The sequence below is a fragment of the Lipotes vexillifer genome, unplaced genomic scaffold, assembly GCF_000442215.2.
Source record: "Lipotes vexillifer unplaced genomic scaffold, Lipotes_vexillifer_v1.1 scaffold230, whole genome shotgun sequence".
Taxonomy (NCBI): Eukaryota; Metazoa; Chordata; class Mammalia; order Artiodactyla; family Lipotidae; genus Lipotes; species Lipotes vexillifer.
The window spans coordinates 5,602,440-5,622,071 of NW_006775143.1; the positions used below are offsets into that span (position 1 = coordinate 5,602,440).

Genomic DNA, 19,632 nt, shown 5'->3' on the forward strand with positions numbered 1-19,632 from the left:
ACCTGTAAAGTCTGGGATTATGAGGAGACTGGGATTGAATTCGATGACCTCTGAGGTCTTAAAGCTTCTAGACCAGTCGGCACAAGGAAGCACTGGACAAATAGCCCGTTGAATAAATAGCGAGGGCGGCCACAGGGGACAAGCGGCACAGGGATCAGGCTGGTTTTACAGACGGGGAAACTGAGGCACGGAATACCTTGCCCCAAGGTTACTCCGGTTATGGCACTATGGGGGCCGGGCCGAAAGCTCAGGTCTCCATACCTCCAGTTCTGGGCCCTTTTTCCTTTCACCGAGCTGAGAAGAATGGCGTGGAGGTCCTCGTCTCGGAGGGGAAAGAACTGTGCTCGTGCCAGGGTTGCGAGAGGGGCGGGAGAGGCCTTACCTTCCCAGATCGAGTCCAGCCACCGGCGCCTCCCTCTCAGAACCTTATTCTGTCACACCCCCAGGACTCTTCAGAAGCCCCCTCCACTTGTGACCCTCTCGACGTGTCCAAGACCGCCACCGAAGCGTCGATTCCCGCCCCTACCCCGCCCCCTGCCTCTCTGGCCAATCGCCGCTCAGAGTTTCGGAGCGCCTGTGCGTCTCGCCGCCTCTAAGGGCCGGAGAAGCCTTTCGTCACGCGGCGTGCCTCCGCCTCCAGGTCCTCTCATTTGCCTTTGCTCCACCTTCTCCAGAACCTAGACTCCTCCTGGCCGAGTCACAGTGCGAGAGTTCGTCCTGCCGGAAAACAGCACGGCGCGGCGGCGTTTTACGACGTCGGCGGTGAAAGGCTCTGGAAACCTTCCGACTTCCTCCCCGAAGCGGGGCGAAAGACTGCGCGATGTTCGGTGCGGGCGACGAAGACGACACCGACTTCCTCTCGCCTAGCGGCGGGTGAGTGACACACGCGTGGAGCAGAGGGCGTGGCTGAGAGAGCCTGGCCATATGGTTGGAGGGGCCGCTCTCTTATCAGACCTCTTCCCAACTTCCGGGTCCAGACCCTTGCCACATTCCGGTGCTCCACAGGTCTCAGAATCCAGGCAGAGCACGAAGTTGTGCTGCGTCTGTCCACCTGGATTCTGGACCTGGCATCTCCCCTGACGCGCGGTAGGACCCTGGGGTTCGACTTTTGCTTTCTGGGTCACAGTTTCTCCTTCTGTGAAATGGGGGTGATTATTGATGAAAATACCTGTCTTAGAGTTTTTATGAGTCAGCTGGTGCCTATATGAGACTTTCTCTTTTCCGTGGGCAAGGCGGTGACACTTCAGAATTGGCGCTGGTGGGTCAGCTTCAGCATCCTTCAAGGCCTAGCTCGGATGTCACCTTTTTGGTGCTTTCCTTTCTCCCACGGCCCCAGGGAGAATAAATTGCTTTCTCTTACTTATTCCCACAGCTAGGTGTGTTTACCTTTATCTTTGTACACAGAACCTACTAGATTTTGAGCCCTGACAGGACGAGAACTGTTTACACTGTTCATACTGTTCTGCGCTCGGCATGATTCACCGTTCCTGGCACATAGTGAGTGCTCAGGAGGTGCCTATTGAGTGAATAATGACTGTGAAATTGCACTGTAAAGCTTAAAAACCAATGTAAGAAACTGCAGTTGCTGTCCCCTGTCCCCAGTCACTATATAAACTAGCCTGGGGTACAGGTCTTCAAGAGGCAGGGTTTTCTCTCTTCCACTAATCAATTTAGCCTTTTCCCTTATGTTGTGTCGGTAGACAGCTTGACTCCCTTCAAACTTGTGAGCTGCCAAGTTCTGATCCTTGCAGAGTCTTTCTTTGAACATCTGTTTAACCAATTTAAGAATGTACCGAAGGGCTTCCCTGGTGGCGCAGTGGTTGAGAGTCCGCCTGCCGATGCAGGGGACACGGGTTCGTTCCCCGGTCCGGGAAGATCCCACGTGCCGCGGAGCGGCTGGGCCCGTGAGCCATGGCCGCTGAGCCTGCGCGTCCGGAGCCTGTGCTCTGCAACGCTCTGCAACGGGAGAGGCCACAGCAGTGAGAGGCCCCCGTACCACAAAAAAAAAAAATGTACCGAAGAATGATGAATACACCAATATATACTCCTCATTCTACGAAATATTTAGAGGTTACAAAAGTGATAAAGCTGCTCTCTCTGGTCTCAGGTTGCTTCTAGTCCTGATGGAGAGTCCAGTACGTGATTGACCTAAAATGACACTGGCTCTCTTTTGGTCTTAAATAGGATCTTTTGACTTACACTGTGATAAGCTCTACATTAGCCATCCTTAGTCCTCTTTTCACTCTCACTGCCCTGTTCCACCCCTACCCTAGCTTTGGATGTCTTACATCCACTTAGTTCCCCCTTGAGTTCTTTCAGTTGCTCAATTATTTTAGAGTTAAGCAGTGCTTTGGTTCCTTTTTTCCCTACTCCACCCAAAACATTCACTGTTTCCACACATCCAGCCTGTTGCTGTTGACTATGTAGTCAGCCATTTGAATTAATGTTTTTTCAGACAAACTTGTTTTGTAAATGGCTGTGCCTTTTGAAAGTTTACAAGGTATACTTTATTTATTTTTAATAAATTTATTTATTTACTTATTTTTGGCTGTGTTGGGTCTTCGTTGCTGCGCGCGGGCTTTCTGTAGTTGCGCAAGCGGGGGCTACTCTTGTTGCGGAGCACGGCCTTGCTCAGTAGTTGTGGCTCGCGGGCTCTAGAGCACAGGCTCAGTAGTTGTGGCACACAGGCTTAGTTGCTCCGTGGCATGTAAGATCTTCCCGGATCAGGGCTCGAACCTGTGTCCCTTGCGTTGGGAGGCGGATTCTTAACCACTGTGCCATCAGGGAAGCCCACAATATATACTTTAAATTCACATTCTTCACTAGGTGAAAGTCTTTGAGGGAAGTCTGTAAATGAATGTTACAGCTCCCAACTTTATTTTTAATTTAATTTTTATTTTATACTGGAGTATAGTTGATTTACAATGTTGCGTTAGTTTCAGGTGTACAGCAAAGTATTTCAGTTATGCATATATATATCCATTCTTTTTCAGATTCTTTTTCCATATAGGTTATTAAAGAATATTGAGTAGAGTTTAGGGCTTCCAGCTTTGATGCAACAAGCAGTATACTGCTGACTGAAAATTCCTGGGTAGATAACGTCAGTCATGTGCTCTTCTCCAGGTTCCTGGCCTGAGATAAGTTCTTGGTGGCTCAGCTATGCTTATTTCTTGTGCAGGCTCCTCAAGGACCTGAGAAACTAGTACTAGGCAGGAGACTGTACTCCTAAACACAGACAACAGCTAATTGAATGATAAAAGGCTTAGTAAACAAAGTTATACAGGTAACTTATTTTTGTTCCCCGTAATAACCAGAAAAACTAAATCAAGTTTAAGATTGAGAATACAGAAAGTTTCACCAACATTCCCTGATTCAGCTATTCCTTTGTCAGTTTTCTCTAAGGAAGTAAAACGTATGACAGTGAGTACTGCGGCTGCTTTTCAGTTCCTCTTGTACAACTGTAATTTACTGTAAATATTACTTGATTATTATTTTTTAAGTATCTTGACTTAAATGTGTGACTTACTTGATTCCACTTAAGATAGTCAAGCCTAATAGAAGTGAGAGTATTAGTGCCTAGGATGGCTATCTAGATGATTGATAATCTGTGTTCCAAATTTCCAGGCCTCTTGGTCCATGGTTAACCTAGCAATAGTAAAGTGGTAATCAGGAGGTTTGTGGTTTGTTTTTTGTTTTTTGTTTTTTTTGGTCTTAGCCCTTTCTTTCCATTGAGACTTTGAAATGAAGAAATACGTGAATGCCTACTAAGTGTATGGTACGTGGCTTCAGCTAATATAGATAGGAATAAGGAACAGTTCCTGCCCCTAAGAAACTTCCAGTTTAGTAGTAGAATAAAACAATCCAATAATGATAATCAGAAAGCATTCTTAAGGGGCCAGTAATGTATATACTTGTGTTGTAGATTATATAAAAGTTATATCTAGCCAGGGACTTCCCTGGTGGTCCAGTGGTTAAGACTCCGTGCTTCCAATGCAGGGGACATGGGTTCGATCCCTGGTTGGGGAACTAAGATCCCACGGGCGCTGCAAAAAAAAAAAGTTATATGGAGGCAAATTTGATTATCATAATGATGGTAAATCACCAGTGTAGAGGTAGAAAAAAGAAATCTGGAACTGAGCATCAGAAAGCATTTTCTGTAAAAGATACCGAAAAGCCTAGATTCTGATGTTGATTCTGCCCCCAGTTAGGAGTGTGACTTTATGGACAAGTCACTTACCATCCTTGACTCTCCCTTCCCCAGTCTATTAAATAATGGGGTTGCTCTAGGTGATCTTTGAGACTTTTCCCAATCCTGTAGTTTGTATTTATGCTAATATCAGCTTATAGTTGCAGGTCAGTTTGTGCACTGATCAAGCATGGTTTCTTCCTTCTAGGGGTATCTTGAGTTGAATCGACATTTTAAGGTAATAGGATGTGGACACGTGTTTAAAACATATTGTGTACTTACTCTGTGCAAGGTACTGTACTAAGTACTATATATACAGTATTGTATTAATTTCTTTCTACTACTCTCTGAGGCAGTTTTTACTAATATACTCATTTTGCAAAGGGGAAATTAAGGCTGAGAGAGGAAAGTTGCTCAAGGTCAAATGGCTAAAAAGTAAAAGAACCTAGATTTGAAATCAGGCAAGCAGATTTCCACCAGACTGCCTGTATGCCTTATTATTATTATAGAAGTAAATGTTTGATACCACAGTTTGGAAAAGAAGTACTTGAACAACCGAAAGAGTCCCCGTTTATTAAAATACATTGATACATCATAAATGCATGTATTACTGTTTTGTTGTCTTGTTTTTTATTTTTGGCTGCGTGGGTCTTCGTTGTTGCGTGTGGGCTTTCTCTGGTTGTGGTGAGCAGGGGCTACTCTTTGTTGCGGTGTGCGGGCTTCTCATTGTGGTGGCTTCTCTTGTTACGGAGCATGGGCTCTAGGCTTCTGGGTTTCAGTAGTTGTGGCATGCGGGCTCCATAGTTGTGGCTCGCGGGCTGTAGAGCACAGGTTCAGTAGTTGTGGTGCACGGGCTTAGTTGCTCTGCGGCATGTGGGATCTTCCCAGACCAGGGCTCGAACCCGTGTCCACTGCATTGGCAGGCGGATTCTTAACCACTGCACCACCAGGGAAGTCCTGTATTACTGTTTTTAATGAGAAAAGAAAAGGAGTATAAAATTAAGGTTAGATAAGACTTTGATAACTAAATGCACAGGCTAACATTTTTAAAATTTTTAAAATTAAACAAATCTTTTTTATTTTTTGGCTGTGTTGGGTCATCGTTGCTGTGCACAGGCTTTCTCTCTAGTTGTGGCGAGCAGGGACTAGTCTTCGTTGCAGTGCACGGGCTTCTCATTGTGGTGCCTTCTCTTGTTACGGAACACAGGCTTTAGGTGTGTGTGCTTCAGTAGTTGCAGGCTCAGTAGTTGCAGGGTGCAGGCTCTATGGCACGCGGGCTTCAGTAGTTGTGGCTCGCAGCCTCTAGAGCGCAGGCTTAGTAGTTGTGGCACACGGGCTGAGTTGCTTCGCGGCATGTGGGATCTTCCTGGACCAGGGATCAAACCCGTGTCCCCTGCATTGGGAGGCAGACTCCCAACCACTGAGCCACCAGGAAAGTCCAACATTTATTTTTTAAATGTGATTAATGCTGGAATGACTTTTCCTATGATTTATAAACTTAGAGGCTAGAGTCCAGAGTTAGCAAGCTCATTCTTGCTAACATAGTTAGGGAGATGTGTACATTTGAAGACACTTCAGAAGTGGAAAGTGTAATAATTTACAAAAAACCTATGCCCCTAAGTCTTTGTAGAGTTCATTTAAAAAAATAATAGAAAATAGAATTAATCTGAAAGATAATTAGGTTGACCTGGCTTTTGGATTGATTTTGCAATCATCAATTGGCTGGCCTTTAGGGCATCTGTGGAAACTTAGTTTACCTACAGCACTTTTGTCTTTCCATTGAAAAAATAAATAAAACACACCTGCAAAATTAAAACAGCAAATCCAATACCCATAGTTTACTGAAGCTACCAAGGACATTCTTTCTTATCAATGATTTGTGCATAATCTGTTAATCTTAACTAGGTTCTAAGCTAGAATCTTATTCTTCTAGGGAATCTGCTCAGATTGCGCTGGGTAAAAGGAGAACTCTTGGTCCTTGCTAAATTTCATTAGCATTTGTTTATGTCTTAATGTAGGCCAGCACTGCTCTCTATAATTGCAATATCATTTAAACCTCTTAGTCCTTTAAAGTAGGCATTGTTGGCCCCATTTACAGGAAACTCAACACTACCTTGAGAAAATGAGGTAATAGTTCAAATCATATTAAATTTATTTTGCAAAATGCTAGTATGTATTATACATTTAAATTATCAGGGAAAAAAGACCAAAAAGAGTTGTTGGGATGTTTCAGTATTTAACAGTAACCAATTACCATGTTAGATGATAAAGACTGAATAAGTTTTATTAATCTCTATGGAGTGTAACTCCATATAACAGCTGCTTGTTATATATCTCATGTTATAATTTGCAATTATATAGTATATACCTAATTCCCTTGTTAGAGTATATAAGCTACTTGAAAGTAGAACCGAGTTTTGCTCACCAATGTATACCCAGCACTTAACACAGTGTCTGATGCATATTTCTTGAATGAATGGAGTATAGAGTTCTCTGGGAGCTCCAAGGAAGATCACCTAACCTAGACTTTGAGATTAAAGGTCAGCTTCCAGGGGAAGAATGTTTCAGGCAGAGAGAACAGCATATCCAGAGGCTGGAGATTAGAAAGATCTTGCCTTATATGAGAAATTAAAAGTTCCACAGTGTGACTGTAGCATGCAGTTGGAGATGAGAAATGGTCAGATAGGAAGCTGGGGAGGTAAGGAGAGGTCTGGTCTTGAAGGGGCTTGTAAAACTGTCTTATGGAGTTTGGACTTTTATCTTGGTAATATTGAGGTATCATTGAGGGTTTTAAGGAGGAAAGAGACTTGGTCAAATTTGGTTTTGAGAAAGGTCACTGTGGGTGCAGTGGGAAGGATGGATGAGAAGCAGACACAACCAGGGTAGGGAGATGAGACAGGAGGTGGCTGCAGGAATTCAAGCTCTGTAGATGTGATGGCGGTCTGAAGTAGGGAAGTGTCAGTGAGGCTGGGGAGAAGTGAACGACTTCAAGAAATAGCAAGTAAGATCAAATGGACTTGAGGATTGGTCATGAACACCAGGGGAAAGAAAAGTCTGTTTTGGTTGTGGATGTTTGCAGAAAAGGGTTAACATAGTAGACCTGAGACCGTTATCCTTAGAAAGTCTTGCTTGCAGGGTTGGCTGGCAGCTGGAAACTCGATTGGTAAACGGTTCCCCACACTAAAGCTTTCCACAGATGATAAGAGCGGCTCACTGTGCCTAAACTGTTTGTACAGACGATATGGTTTATTACTGAACCTTATCTTCCTTCTGGGAGTCTAGAATTTTGGTACACGTTAGAAGCTTTCTATGTGACTAGTCCACAGTAAAAAACCTTGGGAACTGAGTGTCTAATGAGCTTTCCTGGCAGACCACTCTCACACATGTTGTTACAACTTATTGCTGGAGGAATGTAACATGTCCTGTGTTACTCCACTGAAAGAGGACTCTTGGAATTTTGTTCCTGGTTTCCTCTGGACTTTGCTCCAGTGTGCCTTTTCCCTTTGCTGATTTTGGTGTGTATCATTTCCTTGTAATAGACCTTAGCCCTGAGTATATATATATATATATATATATATATATATATATATTATACATTATGCTATAACTGTATGGTAAGTCCAGTGAGTCCTTCTAGCAAATCACTGAGCCTGGGGGCAGTCTTGAGGATCCTGACACAAAATGTCATTCATCAAGAGAGGGAGCACAAGAGTAAGAACAGGTTTTCTGGGCAGTGGGCATTGGAAGATATGAGTTCTGGTTTGGACATGTTGCATTTATGTTCCCTGTGGGATATCTGTGTTGTCTGCACTCAGGAACAAATTCTGGGCTAGGAATACAGATTTGAGCACCATCAGAATTTGGATAGCACTGATATCAAGGTAAATAAATTAGATTGCCAAGGGAGAGAGAGTATGAAATCTTGGGGACATGGATATTTAAAGGTTGGGCAATAGTAGAAGAGTCCAAGGAGTTAAATGAGGAGCCAGAGAGATGGAAAGACAATAAGAGAGGGATCCCATTAACATTTATTGATGTCTTATTTGGGCTGGTCCCTCCTCGCACCCCTGCAGGTATCCCCACAGAAATCAGAAGTTTGTTTAAAGAAGAACAAGTTAGTTGACAGTGTAAAAAGGCAGCATGAAAGCCAAATAAGATAAGGACCCATAAACTGTTTATTAACAAAGAGGTTGTTGGTGATTTTAGTAACAGCAGTTTCAGTGGAAAAGTTGGAGCATAAGATTCATCACAAGGGATGATAAAAGAATGGTTCTGCTGTGAAAGATAAAAGATGAAATCATATATGGGACTATGTTTGATGCAGTAAGTTTGTAATACGTTTGTTTTTTTTTTTTAAAGGTGGTGATTTTCTTTCTTTCTTTCTTTTTTATTTTTGAAAGCGTGGAGTCCTAACCACTGGACCACCAGGGAATTTCCTGTAATACAGTTTTACTTCAATGTAATAAACTAGTGAAAAATAGGAAACTATGACTTGCTAAAGGCAAGAATGTACAGTTTGAAGAAACCATAGAGAGCACCTGGACTAATCACCTTAATTTACAGATGCAGAAACTGAGGTCCAGAAAGAAGAGATGCCTTGACCAAAGTCCTTTGGATGGGCAAGGTCATTTGATGCTGTTCGTATCAGAGATACAATCTTGATTTCGAAGAGACTTAGTTGCCGCTTCTGATACTGAGTGGTGGGTTATATAGTCAAGGAGGTATTTGTTTGAGGTAGGAGCATGAGCAGCTTTTATAATGATTCCAGGTTTGAGATATGTCAAATGAAATGTCATTTTCATTTTCTACTAACAGTACCAGATTGGCCTCTCTTTTTGGACTGGATCAGGCAGCTGCTGGCCATGGAAATGAATTCTTCCACTACACAGCCCCAAAGCAGCCTAAGAAAGGCCAGGGAACAGCACCAACAGGTAAGTTAAGAGGTTAGGATTGGCCCCTGACAGGTTAGTTGGAATGATAAGCAACCTTCTAAAAGTGACATGCCAGGTCATCCCTCCTTGATCAGTCTGGCCAAGCTCAGCACCAGTGAGGTGCATGCTGCTCTGAGCTCTGAGATCCTGAATTCCGGTGGCTAGGTAGTATGCTGTTTTTTGGAAACTGATGGAGGAAGGTCACAGGCAAGCTCTTCTGCCCCATGTGGACACCACTCTCCAAAACTTTGCCCAGGGTGCTCTACGTAGGCGCCGTCCAATATTTTGGCAAGAAGGAAGAGCTGCTTTTCCCATCTTTCACCTGGGTGGGTTAGATGTATGCTGACAGTGAATTTTTCCCAACTAGAGAATGATGCTCAATGCTGTATCCCCTGAACATTTCATCAGGATGAACACAAGACATTGAATGAAAATTTGTTGGACAAAAAGAGAAAAGGGGGGACTAATATTTCTAAAAAACCTGCTATGTGTTTGGTCTCAGGTGCTTCATCTAGATTGTCTTATTTAATTCTCACAACAATTCTGTGAAATAGGTGAGACTACCACCATTTTAGAGGCTCAGAGAGGTTTAGGCACATGGTTAAGGTCATACAGCAGTAAGTGACAGAGTTGAAATTTGAACCCTGATCTGACTCACTCCAAAGCTTGTCTACCATCCTCTACACTTTGCTGTCTTTGTGTAAGAATCTGAAGAGGAGTGAGGGACTGATAGAAATAGCCCAGAGCAGAACAGGTGGTAAGGGACATTAAGTTAAATATTTGTTGAATGAAGAAGAAAGTATTGAATGTCTTTTATATGCTAGGCACAATGCCAACACTGAGGATGTTGTTATGATATTTAGAGTTGAACAGTTGCAACAGATACTGTATGGCCCATAGCCTAAAATATTTACTGTTTGGCCCTTTACATACAATGTTTGCTGACCCCTGTTCTAAGTCTTACCTGTCACTTTTGGCAGCTTTGCTGTGGATTGCTGGCCCTGTTCTCCAAGCCATAACCTGGCCAGATTTCTAGTAGGCTATGCTTTTACATTTCCTGTGGCACATCTCTTCTCAGCAGTGTACTTCTAACTCAGTTTAAAGTGGTTGAGTTAATGAATGTGGATAAAAACAAACAATCTCAGTCCCCACCCAATGAAGTAACTTGCTTTTTAAAATTAGAAAACAACAACTATGAGCCAATTATACTTTTAAAGGGGAATTATAGAGGCATTTCAACTTAAAAATTACCTATACTACTGTCTTATGTAGGCATTTACAAATAAAATAAAAACTTGCAATACAGGAGATGCTCTCTGTTCAAGGAGTATTTATATAACAAGTCTTTCTGGGAAAGGAGATGGCTGCAGCATAGTTCTTGAATCTCTTCAGATCTCTAGAAAAACAGAGCAACTGGACAAACCTTTGATAATATTTACAGTAAAACCAATTGAAAAGGTATCCTCATGAACCCCCCCAATACAAGCAGGTGTGGACACAAGGCTTCCATGGCGTCAACATTTGCATGGGAGAAAACAAGGAAGCAATGGGAGAATATTTGAATCTGAGAATGAGCGAACCCAGAGTGGCCAACAGGTGTTCATGGGAAATGTGGCAGGCCACGCTGGAACTGCAAAGCATTTTGCCCATTTTAGTTATGGGTAAGTACAAGGGGTTGATGATGGTGACTAGAACAGGAGCAGTCTTGCTCCTATGAAGTGTTGAAATTCATCCACTATGGTGACCTTCCAGGAGAGGTCCCCACCCTGAGTAGGACCTGCTGAGAGTGGAATTAAAATGAAGGAGGATAGGGATATTAAAAGTGAAGAAGAAAAGATCCAGATAAAAGTAGCTCTAGAAGGCTTCCCTGGTGGCGCAGTGGTTGAGAGTCCGCCTGCCAATGCAGGGGACACGGGTTCGTGCCCCAGTCCGGGAGGATCCCACATGCCGTGGAGCGGCTGGGCCCATGAGCCATGGCCGCTGAGCCTGCACGTCTGGAGCCTGTGCTCCGCAACGGGAGAGGCCACAACAGTGAGAGGCCCACGTACCGCAAAAAAAAAAAGTAGCCCTAGAATAGAGTCAGGAAGTCTCAGGAGGAAGCCCCCTCTTCCCACTTTTTTGAATTCTGTATGGCAACAGAACAGTGAGTTCCATGAAGTTAGGAAAGCCACCCTGAGCCATGCCTCTGTCTAAAAGTTCAGAAAAGCAAATTTCACATAAAAATGAACAATAGAAAAGTATCAGAGTCAAACTCCATGCAAAGTTATTATAAGAGCAAGGAACAGAATAGTATCCCTACAGTGAGAGCTCTACTCTGTGCGAATGTTTCTTACTGAATAGATCAAAACTACAACCACCTATTATCATTAAGAAAATAACGTAAGACATGAAATGAGAACATAAGTGAGAATTTTAAAATCTCAGAAGTAAATGACAGAACTTAAGCAAGAATTAGAGATGTCAGAAAAATTATTTCAGAAATGAAGACTAAACTAGAAGGAACACAAGAATGAATAAACACAACAGGTTATGCCTTAAGAGAAATAGAAGGTTAACAGTAGGATGTTTTTAAAATAAGAATTAAAAAATTTAAGAGATAAAAAGTTTTGAAAGGAAAGTGACCAATATTGAAGATAGCAAAGAACTTCCAACATGTGGAATATACATATGTATATTCCCTGAAAAATTAAAAAAAAAAAAATAGGGGGGGAAAACAGGCACCTAAAACTATAATTCAAGAAAACTTTCCTTGGGAAAAAAAAAAGATTTGAAAATACATATTAAAAGCAGTCCTCACGAGCGGGGAATTCAAGAATCTGTACAATACTGATTTCCGAGAGGAAGAAATGTTTAACCAATGAGAAGATCACATGATTGTGGCATCTGACTCACTTATCCCTCTAGCAAATCCATGAACAAGGGTGTTAAGTAGGGAGATGAGAGTGTACTGGGAAAAGTTGAACTAACCTGAAGGAGGGTGCTAGGCTGACCTTGGGGAGACAGTAATTTTTCTGTGTTTCAGACTTGGCCTGATAACTGAGGCCTTAGTTCCTCCGTTTTTTGGTATTCACTGCTTCTCAGGAGAAAAGTTTTATTGTAGCATTACATACAACTGGAAAGTACTGATTTTTTTTTTTTTTTTGCGGTACACAGGCCTCTCACCACTGTGGACCCTCCCGTTGTTGAGCACAGGCTCCAGACGTGCAGGCTCAGCGGCCATGGCTCATGGGGCCAGCCGCTCCGCAGCACATGGGATCCTCCCAGACTGGGGCATGAACCCGTGTCCCCTGCATCGGCAGGTGGACTCTCAACCACTGCACCACCAGGGAAGCCCCTGGAAAGTACTGATTGAATTTAAAACTATGTTGTAGGTTTTTACAAAAGAATAAGGAAAACAAGAACAACCCAGACTAGGAAAATAAGCCAACATAAAATGGGCAATTCATCAAAATAAAACAAAGTAAATGGCCAATACAAATCTATAGAAAATGTTAAATTTCTCCTTCCCTGTAATCAATTAATGCAAATGAAAACAACAGTGAGGTGGCATTCCCCTTTCCCTAATGCCACCCGTATCCCATTGGTAAAGATTTAGAAAGATTATCTCCTCTTGCTGTCAGGGATGCAAAGCTGGCCTACTCATACTGCTGGTGGGAGTGTAAACTGGTAATGGCATTTCTCAAGGGCATTTGGGCAGGTTGTAACAAAACCTTAAAAATTTTCACACTCTTGCATGCCATAATTCCATTTTGGGGAATTCTAGGAAAGTAATTAGAGGTACATTCAAAAATGTACATTTTAAGGATGCTCATCATAGTGTTGTTTATCATAGAGAAAAATTGGAAACAGCCCAAAGAAATGTCAAACAATAGGAAATTGGATGAATTCTAGTAGAGTCAGCATAGTATTTAACCATCAAAAAGTGTTTTTAGGACTATTTTGTGTTTTGGAGACCGTTTTGAAATGTATAAGGAAATGCTTACACTAAGTGAAAAAAGGAGATTGTCAAATCATTAATTTTCTTTAAAAAAAGATGAAAAAACTGGAAAGTTTATGTGTATAGAAAACGGACTAGGAATAAATACATCATATTATTAATGTTTATTTTTGGGTGGTGAGATTATAGGTCATTTTTTAAATGTGTTTCTGTATTTGCTAAGTTTTCTACAGTTGTACATGTACTCTATAACCAGAAAAATGTATTTCAGTACTGTTAACAAAATTCAACTGAGTAAATTTTAAAGATCTTACTGGCTGTATTCAGCCAAGATTCATGAATTGAGCAGCATCCAATCTAGTAGATAGGGGCTCTGACAAAATGAAAGTCTTTTATAGGCAGAAGGGAGCAGGAACCAGGTAGAAAGGGGAGTCTAGTGTAACACTAGGCAAAAAAGTGAGTTGCTTATTACAAGGTTACTTTCCTTTAGGGGATAGCAGAGGTCTGTCAAACAGATTACCTAACTAGTGCTGATCAGATCATTCTGGTTTAAGATTCCATTTCTGGGGGAGCCAAAACTGTAATTATGTTGAATCTCTGTTTGGTGGGGTGGGTCTTAGCCTAAGTGACTCCATTTTGGGCCTGTTGTCTTGTTTTTAATAACAACAAAAAGAATCAAACAGGGATACTTTTGAAAATAAGTTCTTGGTTGCTATGGCCATGCCTGTGTTCTCAACAGATTCATGTGGTGAGTGTGAATATGTGATTTACTCTAAATATACTATTTTTAAATGTTAGTGTTACTTTATACCATTGCGAAAGTAAAGTAATGGATGTAATCTGAATATCATAAGTTTTCTACCCCAGAAGTAAGGGAAGGGGAAACAGCTTCATTTTATTTATTATAGCTGTCAAAATATTGGAAGGAGAAAAGGAAGATGGAATGTGACCTTGTTTTCTAGATAGTGCTTCTCGTCCAGCCCAAAGACTTGTTTGGAGTGGAGCCAGAATCCTGGGTTCTAGTCCTAGGCTTGCTGCTGTCATCATGTAAGACACCTGGGGGCTTAGAGCCTCAGTTTCCTCATCCCCAGCCACGGCCATAGGGCCATTTTGTGGATCAAATGAGGACAATGGTCATGAAAGCATTGTAACACTAACTACAAGGTTAAAGAAGAATTTTGAAGCTGCTTTAAGGGTTAAAAATCAGTTTCAAGCAAGAAATGAATGACAACTTTGTTTTCTGCTTCATCTCTTCGTCTTTAGGAAATCAGGCGACACCAAAAACAGCACCCACCACAACAGGCACTTCCACAGTATTGGTTGCAACAGCAGTCCATGCATATCGCTAGTAAGTAGCTGAGAAGGAACACTTTATAAAGTTGGTGGGGGTGTGGGTTAAGCTCCTACTTTTTGCAGTAAGCCTTTCTGTTCATTGCAAAATGGCTACTCAGTCCTGCCATAGACAAAGTATCAGTAATGCTTTTTAATGTTTCATTTGGAGAATTTTGCACACAAAACTTTGAAGAGCCATTATCTTTTGTACTCTCTCTAGGAACTGCTTATACCCTCAACAACTGCCTTTTTAAGCACTCCAAGAAAGCCACTCCATTGAGATATCATGAATAGTAGATGTTTAAAGAGTAAAGAAGTTGTACATGAGCTTTAAATTATAAACTACTCACCTCTGTCCCTTTCTAGAGGCTGAATGACTAGATTCCCCACTTTATATGGCAGAAAAGAAAGCTGGTTCTACTTAGTTGAAGGAAGTATTAATACCTGTTTTTCTTGCTTCTATAGCACAAATGGTCAATATGTAAAGCAGGGCAAATTTGGTGCTGCAGTCCTGGGAAATCACACAGCCAGAGAGGTAAGATTGCCTCTTTGTCTCGTGTATATTCACGTGTCCCAAATCATATCAGTGAGCTGGTTTTTGTCGGGACTTGTCTGACGTCTTACATATCAGAGGATTAGATTGTACTGAATGTGAATTTTTAATGTTAGATATATAATAATATTTATAGTCACATTTTGCTTACTGTTGTGTATTAAAACAAATTCAACCGCTCAAAGTCAGTAAGTTTGACCTTTGTGAAATGGATCTAGCTTAAGAATTTGGAGAGTTTCAGAGTAAACCATTTACCGAGGACATCCTCTTTTTAGGTAGTGAACAACATTTAGTGTACCACTTAGAGCATGACCACCGTTTATCCTTTGAAAGTTTGATGAGTTGGGTAGTCGATCACACAGCAAAATACTGGTTTGAGTCAAAAAGATATGGATAGAAGTGCGGAGACTGATTTCCTTGTGTGGATTGTATCTCGCTTCAAATTCTGCTCCAGAAGGTTTTGAACATTGTTGAAATATGCATAAGAAATAATAGAGGGCTTCCCTGGTGGCTCAGTGGTTAAGAATCCGCCTGCCAATGCAGGGAACATGGGTTCGAGCCCTGGTCCGGGAAGATCCCACATGCCGTGGAGCAACTAAGCCCATGCGCCACAACTACTGAGCCTGCGCTCCGCAACAAGAAGCCACTGCAATGAGAAGCCCTTGCACTGCAACGGAGAGTAGCCCCCGCTTGCCACAACTAGAGAAAGCCTGTGCATAGCAATGAAGACCCAACGCGGTCAAAAAGTAAATAAACAAACAAACAAATAAATAAAATAAATCTATTTAAAAAAAAGAAATAATAGAATTTCAGAGGTCCAGATAACATGGAGTCCATGCACCTCAGAGACTCTGAGACACTGAGAGAGAAGATGACCTGTTCAGGGTAACTAACATAATAGACAACACTCATTTGTATTACAAACAAACAAACAAAAAGCTTAATTTTGGAAATTTGGAAACACCTATAAAAATAGTGGGTCAAGAATAACAAACACCCAGATACCCATTACCAGACTCTAGCAGTTATTAATCTTGTTTCATCTCAACTGCAGCCTGTTTTCCTTCCCCTGCTCAGATTATTTTGAATAAATCTCCAGCATACAGTTTTAGCTATAAATATTTTAGTATGTATCTCTACAAGGTAAGGATTTTTAAAAACACAACCATTACGCCATTATCGCACCTAAACAAAACCTACAATAATTCTTTGATCTCATTCACTACCAGTTAGCATTCAAATTTCCCTGATTATCTCTCTCTCTCTTTTTTTTTAAAGTTTGTTTTAATCTAATAAGGTCCATGCATTGTAGTTGGTTACTGAGTTCCTGAAACCTCTTTCATTCTCCCATTGGGAGGTAAATAATGTCTGATTGTCTCTCATTTTGTTATGTTAGCAGCCATTGTTGATTATTATCTAGATCTATTAATTCATTAGGGGTTGCCATTTCGATTTCAAAAATCTGGTATTGGGACTTCATCACCCTTCACCTCCAGATAGGATGTAGCATGTGTGGCAGGCAACATTCCCACTGTGACCATTATAAAAAGACAAATAAATTGCAAAAATTATATTTTAAAATTCATTAGAGAGCTATGGAAATTATGAGGACTAGATGAACTAAAATTTTGAGAGGAAAGAGCCAATGAGCTGAGTGTTTCCTCTTCCCTTGGGACCTTTGCTGATGCTTACAAGTAGACTAAACATCAGGTATGTCCCAAACAGAGACTACTGGAGGAAAGAGACATTGGTAAAAACTAGAGGAGCTCCAAACACCAGATCAGTTTTTCCCCATGGGACTTTTTTTTTTTTTTTTTTTTTGCGGTATGCGGGCCTCTCACTGTTGCGGCCTCTCCCATTGTGGAGCACAGGCTCCGGACGCGCAGGCTCAGCGGCCATGGCTTACGGGACCAGCTGCTCCGCGGCATGTGGGATCTTCCCGGACACAAACCCGCGTCCCCTGCATCGGCAGGCGGACTCTCAACCACTGCGCCACCAGGGAAGCCCCGCTATGGGACATTTAATGAGTTTGGGGGTGGTGTGGAAGTCCAAGTGCTGTGCCAGAAAGGCAGAGGGAAACTTCTGCAATCTTTTGGGGCATAGGAGATAAAATCCTACTGTAGGGTGGGAAAGCAACAACCTTCCTCTCAATACATTTGCTAGGTTTTGAACTTCATGGGGAGGAGGCTAAAGAATCTCAGCTCAGAGTCTCTGATAGGCAGAAAAGTCAAGACTGAGGAGTCAGAGACCTTCCAGACTCTTAATCAAAAGCCTATGAAGAGGGCTTCCCAGGTGGCACAGTGGCTGAGAGTCCGCCTGCTGATGCAGGGGATACGGGTTCGTGCCCCGGTCCGGGAAGATCCCACATGCCGCAGAGCAGCTGGGCCCGTGAGCCATGGCCACTGAGCCTGCGCGTCCGGAGCCTGTGCTCCGCAACGGGAGAGGCCACAACAGTGAGAGGCCTGCATACAGCAAAAAAAAAAAAAAAAAAAAAAGCCTATGAAGATAGTGCTCAAGAGTAGGGACAACCAGAAATGGACCAACTCTTAATAAATCTGTGATCCTTTCCTGACCAGCTCAGTCTATAAGATTAGCTCCTCACTCTATCTGCTTCACATAGGGTAAAGAAAGTCCTTTCTGGTGCAAGATTGTATATGAGCCCCCATAGTCAGTCTCTCCCTCCCTTCTGGGGTTGAATTTTAATTTCTGTATGTGTGTGTGTGTGTGTGTGTGTGTGTGTGTGTATTTGTGTGTGTAGTAAATATGTAGGAGACATAAAATTTGCCATTTTAACCATTTTTAAGTGTATAGTTCAGTTGCATAAATTACATTCACAGTATTGAGCAACCATCACCACTATTTCCACTTTTTTGTCACCCCAAACAGAAAATCTGTAATCATGAAGCAATAACTCCCCATCCCCCTTCCCTTATTCCCTGGTAACCTCTAATCTACTTTCTATCTCTATGAATTTGCCTACCCCAGGTATTTCATATAAGTGGAATCATACAATGTTTGTCTGGCTTATTTCACTTAGCAGAATGTTTTCTCAAGATTCATCCATGTTGTAGCATGTATCAGCACTTCATTATTTTTTTATGGCTATATAATATTCTATTGTATGTATATAACACATTTTATTTATCCATTCATCATTTGATGGACACTTGGTTGTTTCCACCTTTTGACTATTGTGAATAACAGGCAGTGAACATTGATGTATAAGTGTATGTTTGAGTCCCTGTTTTCAGTTCTTTGGCATGTATACTAGGAGTGAAATTGCTGTGTCATATGGTAATTCCTTGTTTAGCTTTTTGAGGAACTGCCAGACTGTTTCTACAGCATCCATACTGTTTTACATTCCCACAAGCAATATATGAGGGTTCCAGTTTCTCTACTACCCTGCCAACACTTTATTATTTTTCCTTTTTTTTAATAGCCATTCTAATAAGTGTGAAGTGGTACCTTATAGTGGTTTTAATTTGCATTACCCTAATGCCTAATGATGTTGAACATCTTTTCATGTACTACCTGTTGGCCGTTTGTCTATCTCGTAGTCACCCCTCATACAAATAAAAACACCAACAAAATAAAGACTTAGCTAACTATAATTAAAGAGTAGGGTCAGAATGAGAAGAGATTAAAGTGGATGGTGAGAAGATGTAAATTAAACTCTAAGCTTTAAGGGATGAACTGAGTTTTGAGTTTTATGCCTGTATGAAGCATGACTCCTGACATCTTACTGCTGATTTTGTATTGCCTTTTAATTTCTGTTCTCTCTTTTTTTCCTGCCCATCTTTGCTTGAGTACAGTATAGGATTCTTCTTTATATCAGTCAGCAACAGCCAGTTACTGTTGCCAGGATTCATCTGAACTTTGAGCTAATGGTAAGGCTTCCTGTATTGGAATCATCAATCCTTTGGGATTCTTTTATAGGAGAGATTGATCTGCGCATACCTGGTGGGAACTAGATCCACTACTTCCGCTCTGGAGAGCAGAGTGGATAGCTTTTTTTTTTTTCCTTTTTTTGGCTGTGCTTTGTGGCTTGCGGGGATCTTAGTTCCCCGATTAGGGATTAAACCTGGGTGGGGCCCCAGCAGTGAGAGCACTGAGTCCTAACCACTGAGCTGCCAGGGAATTCCCCAGAGTGGATATCTTAACAGAGCCTTTTGGAAAGGTCTCTTGGCTGCCTTCTGGGAATGTGGACTAAGGGGTGATTGGTGGAGGGTGGGAGGGAAGAAGAAAGTTCCCTGATAGTTCTCTTTGGGTCCATCTGAGTCAAGGCCCTTCTACATGAGCTTAGGCAGCCAGATTTATCTGCTACGCTGCCTGCAGTTGAGTTATCCCAACATTTCTCCTTTCCCCAGGTTCGGCCCAATAACTATAGCACCTTTTATGATGATCAGAGACAAAACTGGTCCATCATGTTTGAGTCTGAAAAGGCTGCTGTGGAGTTCAATAAACAGGTAATATCTATATATTTTTTAGTGACAAGCGTTAAAAAACCCACTAAATTCATCAGTTGAGCTTACTGTATTTTAGGGAAATAATAAGAATACTTATTGAAATTGCTTGAAAATGAGACTTTAAGGAGAAAAAAAAGGCTAAATGTAAACTTATATCTTTAAAACACTTTTCACTTCATAAATTATCTTAAGGAATAAACACAACTCTTTTTTTTTTTTTTTTTTTG

General features: G+C 41.7%; 1 protein-coding gene across 1 annotated transcript in view; it reads left to right on the plus strand.

Annotated features, from left to right (window-relative positions):
• Positions 1–752: 752 nt before the first annotated feature.
• The window catches only part of FKBP15 (FKBP prolyl isomerase family member 15), a 56,161-nt gene continuing 37,281 nt past the window's right edge, over positions 753–19,632 (plus strand). Inside the window, exons 1-6 of the mRNA XM_007449756.1 lie at positions 753–873; positions 9,002–9,117; positions 14,318–14,402; positions 14,852–14,921; positions 18,752–18,826; positions 19,307–19,405. Coding sequence (XP_007449818.1) covers positions 821–873; positions 9,002–9,117; positions 14,318–14,402; positions 14,852–14,921; positions 18,752–18,826; positions 19,307–19,405 — 498 coding nt within the window. The 5' untranslated portion in view covers positions 753–820. The remainder of the gene's footprint in view (positions 874–9,001; positions 9,118–14,317; positions 14,403–14,851; positions 14,922–18,751; positions 18,827–19,306; positions 19,406–19,632) is intronic.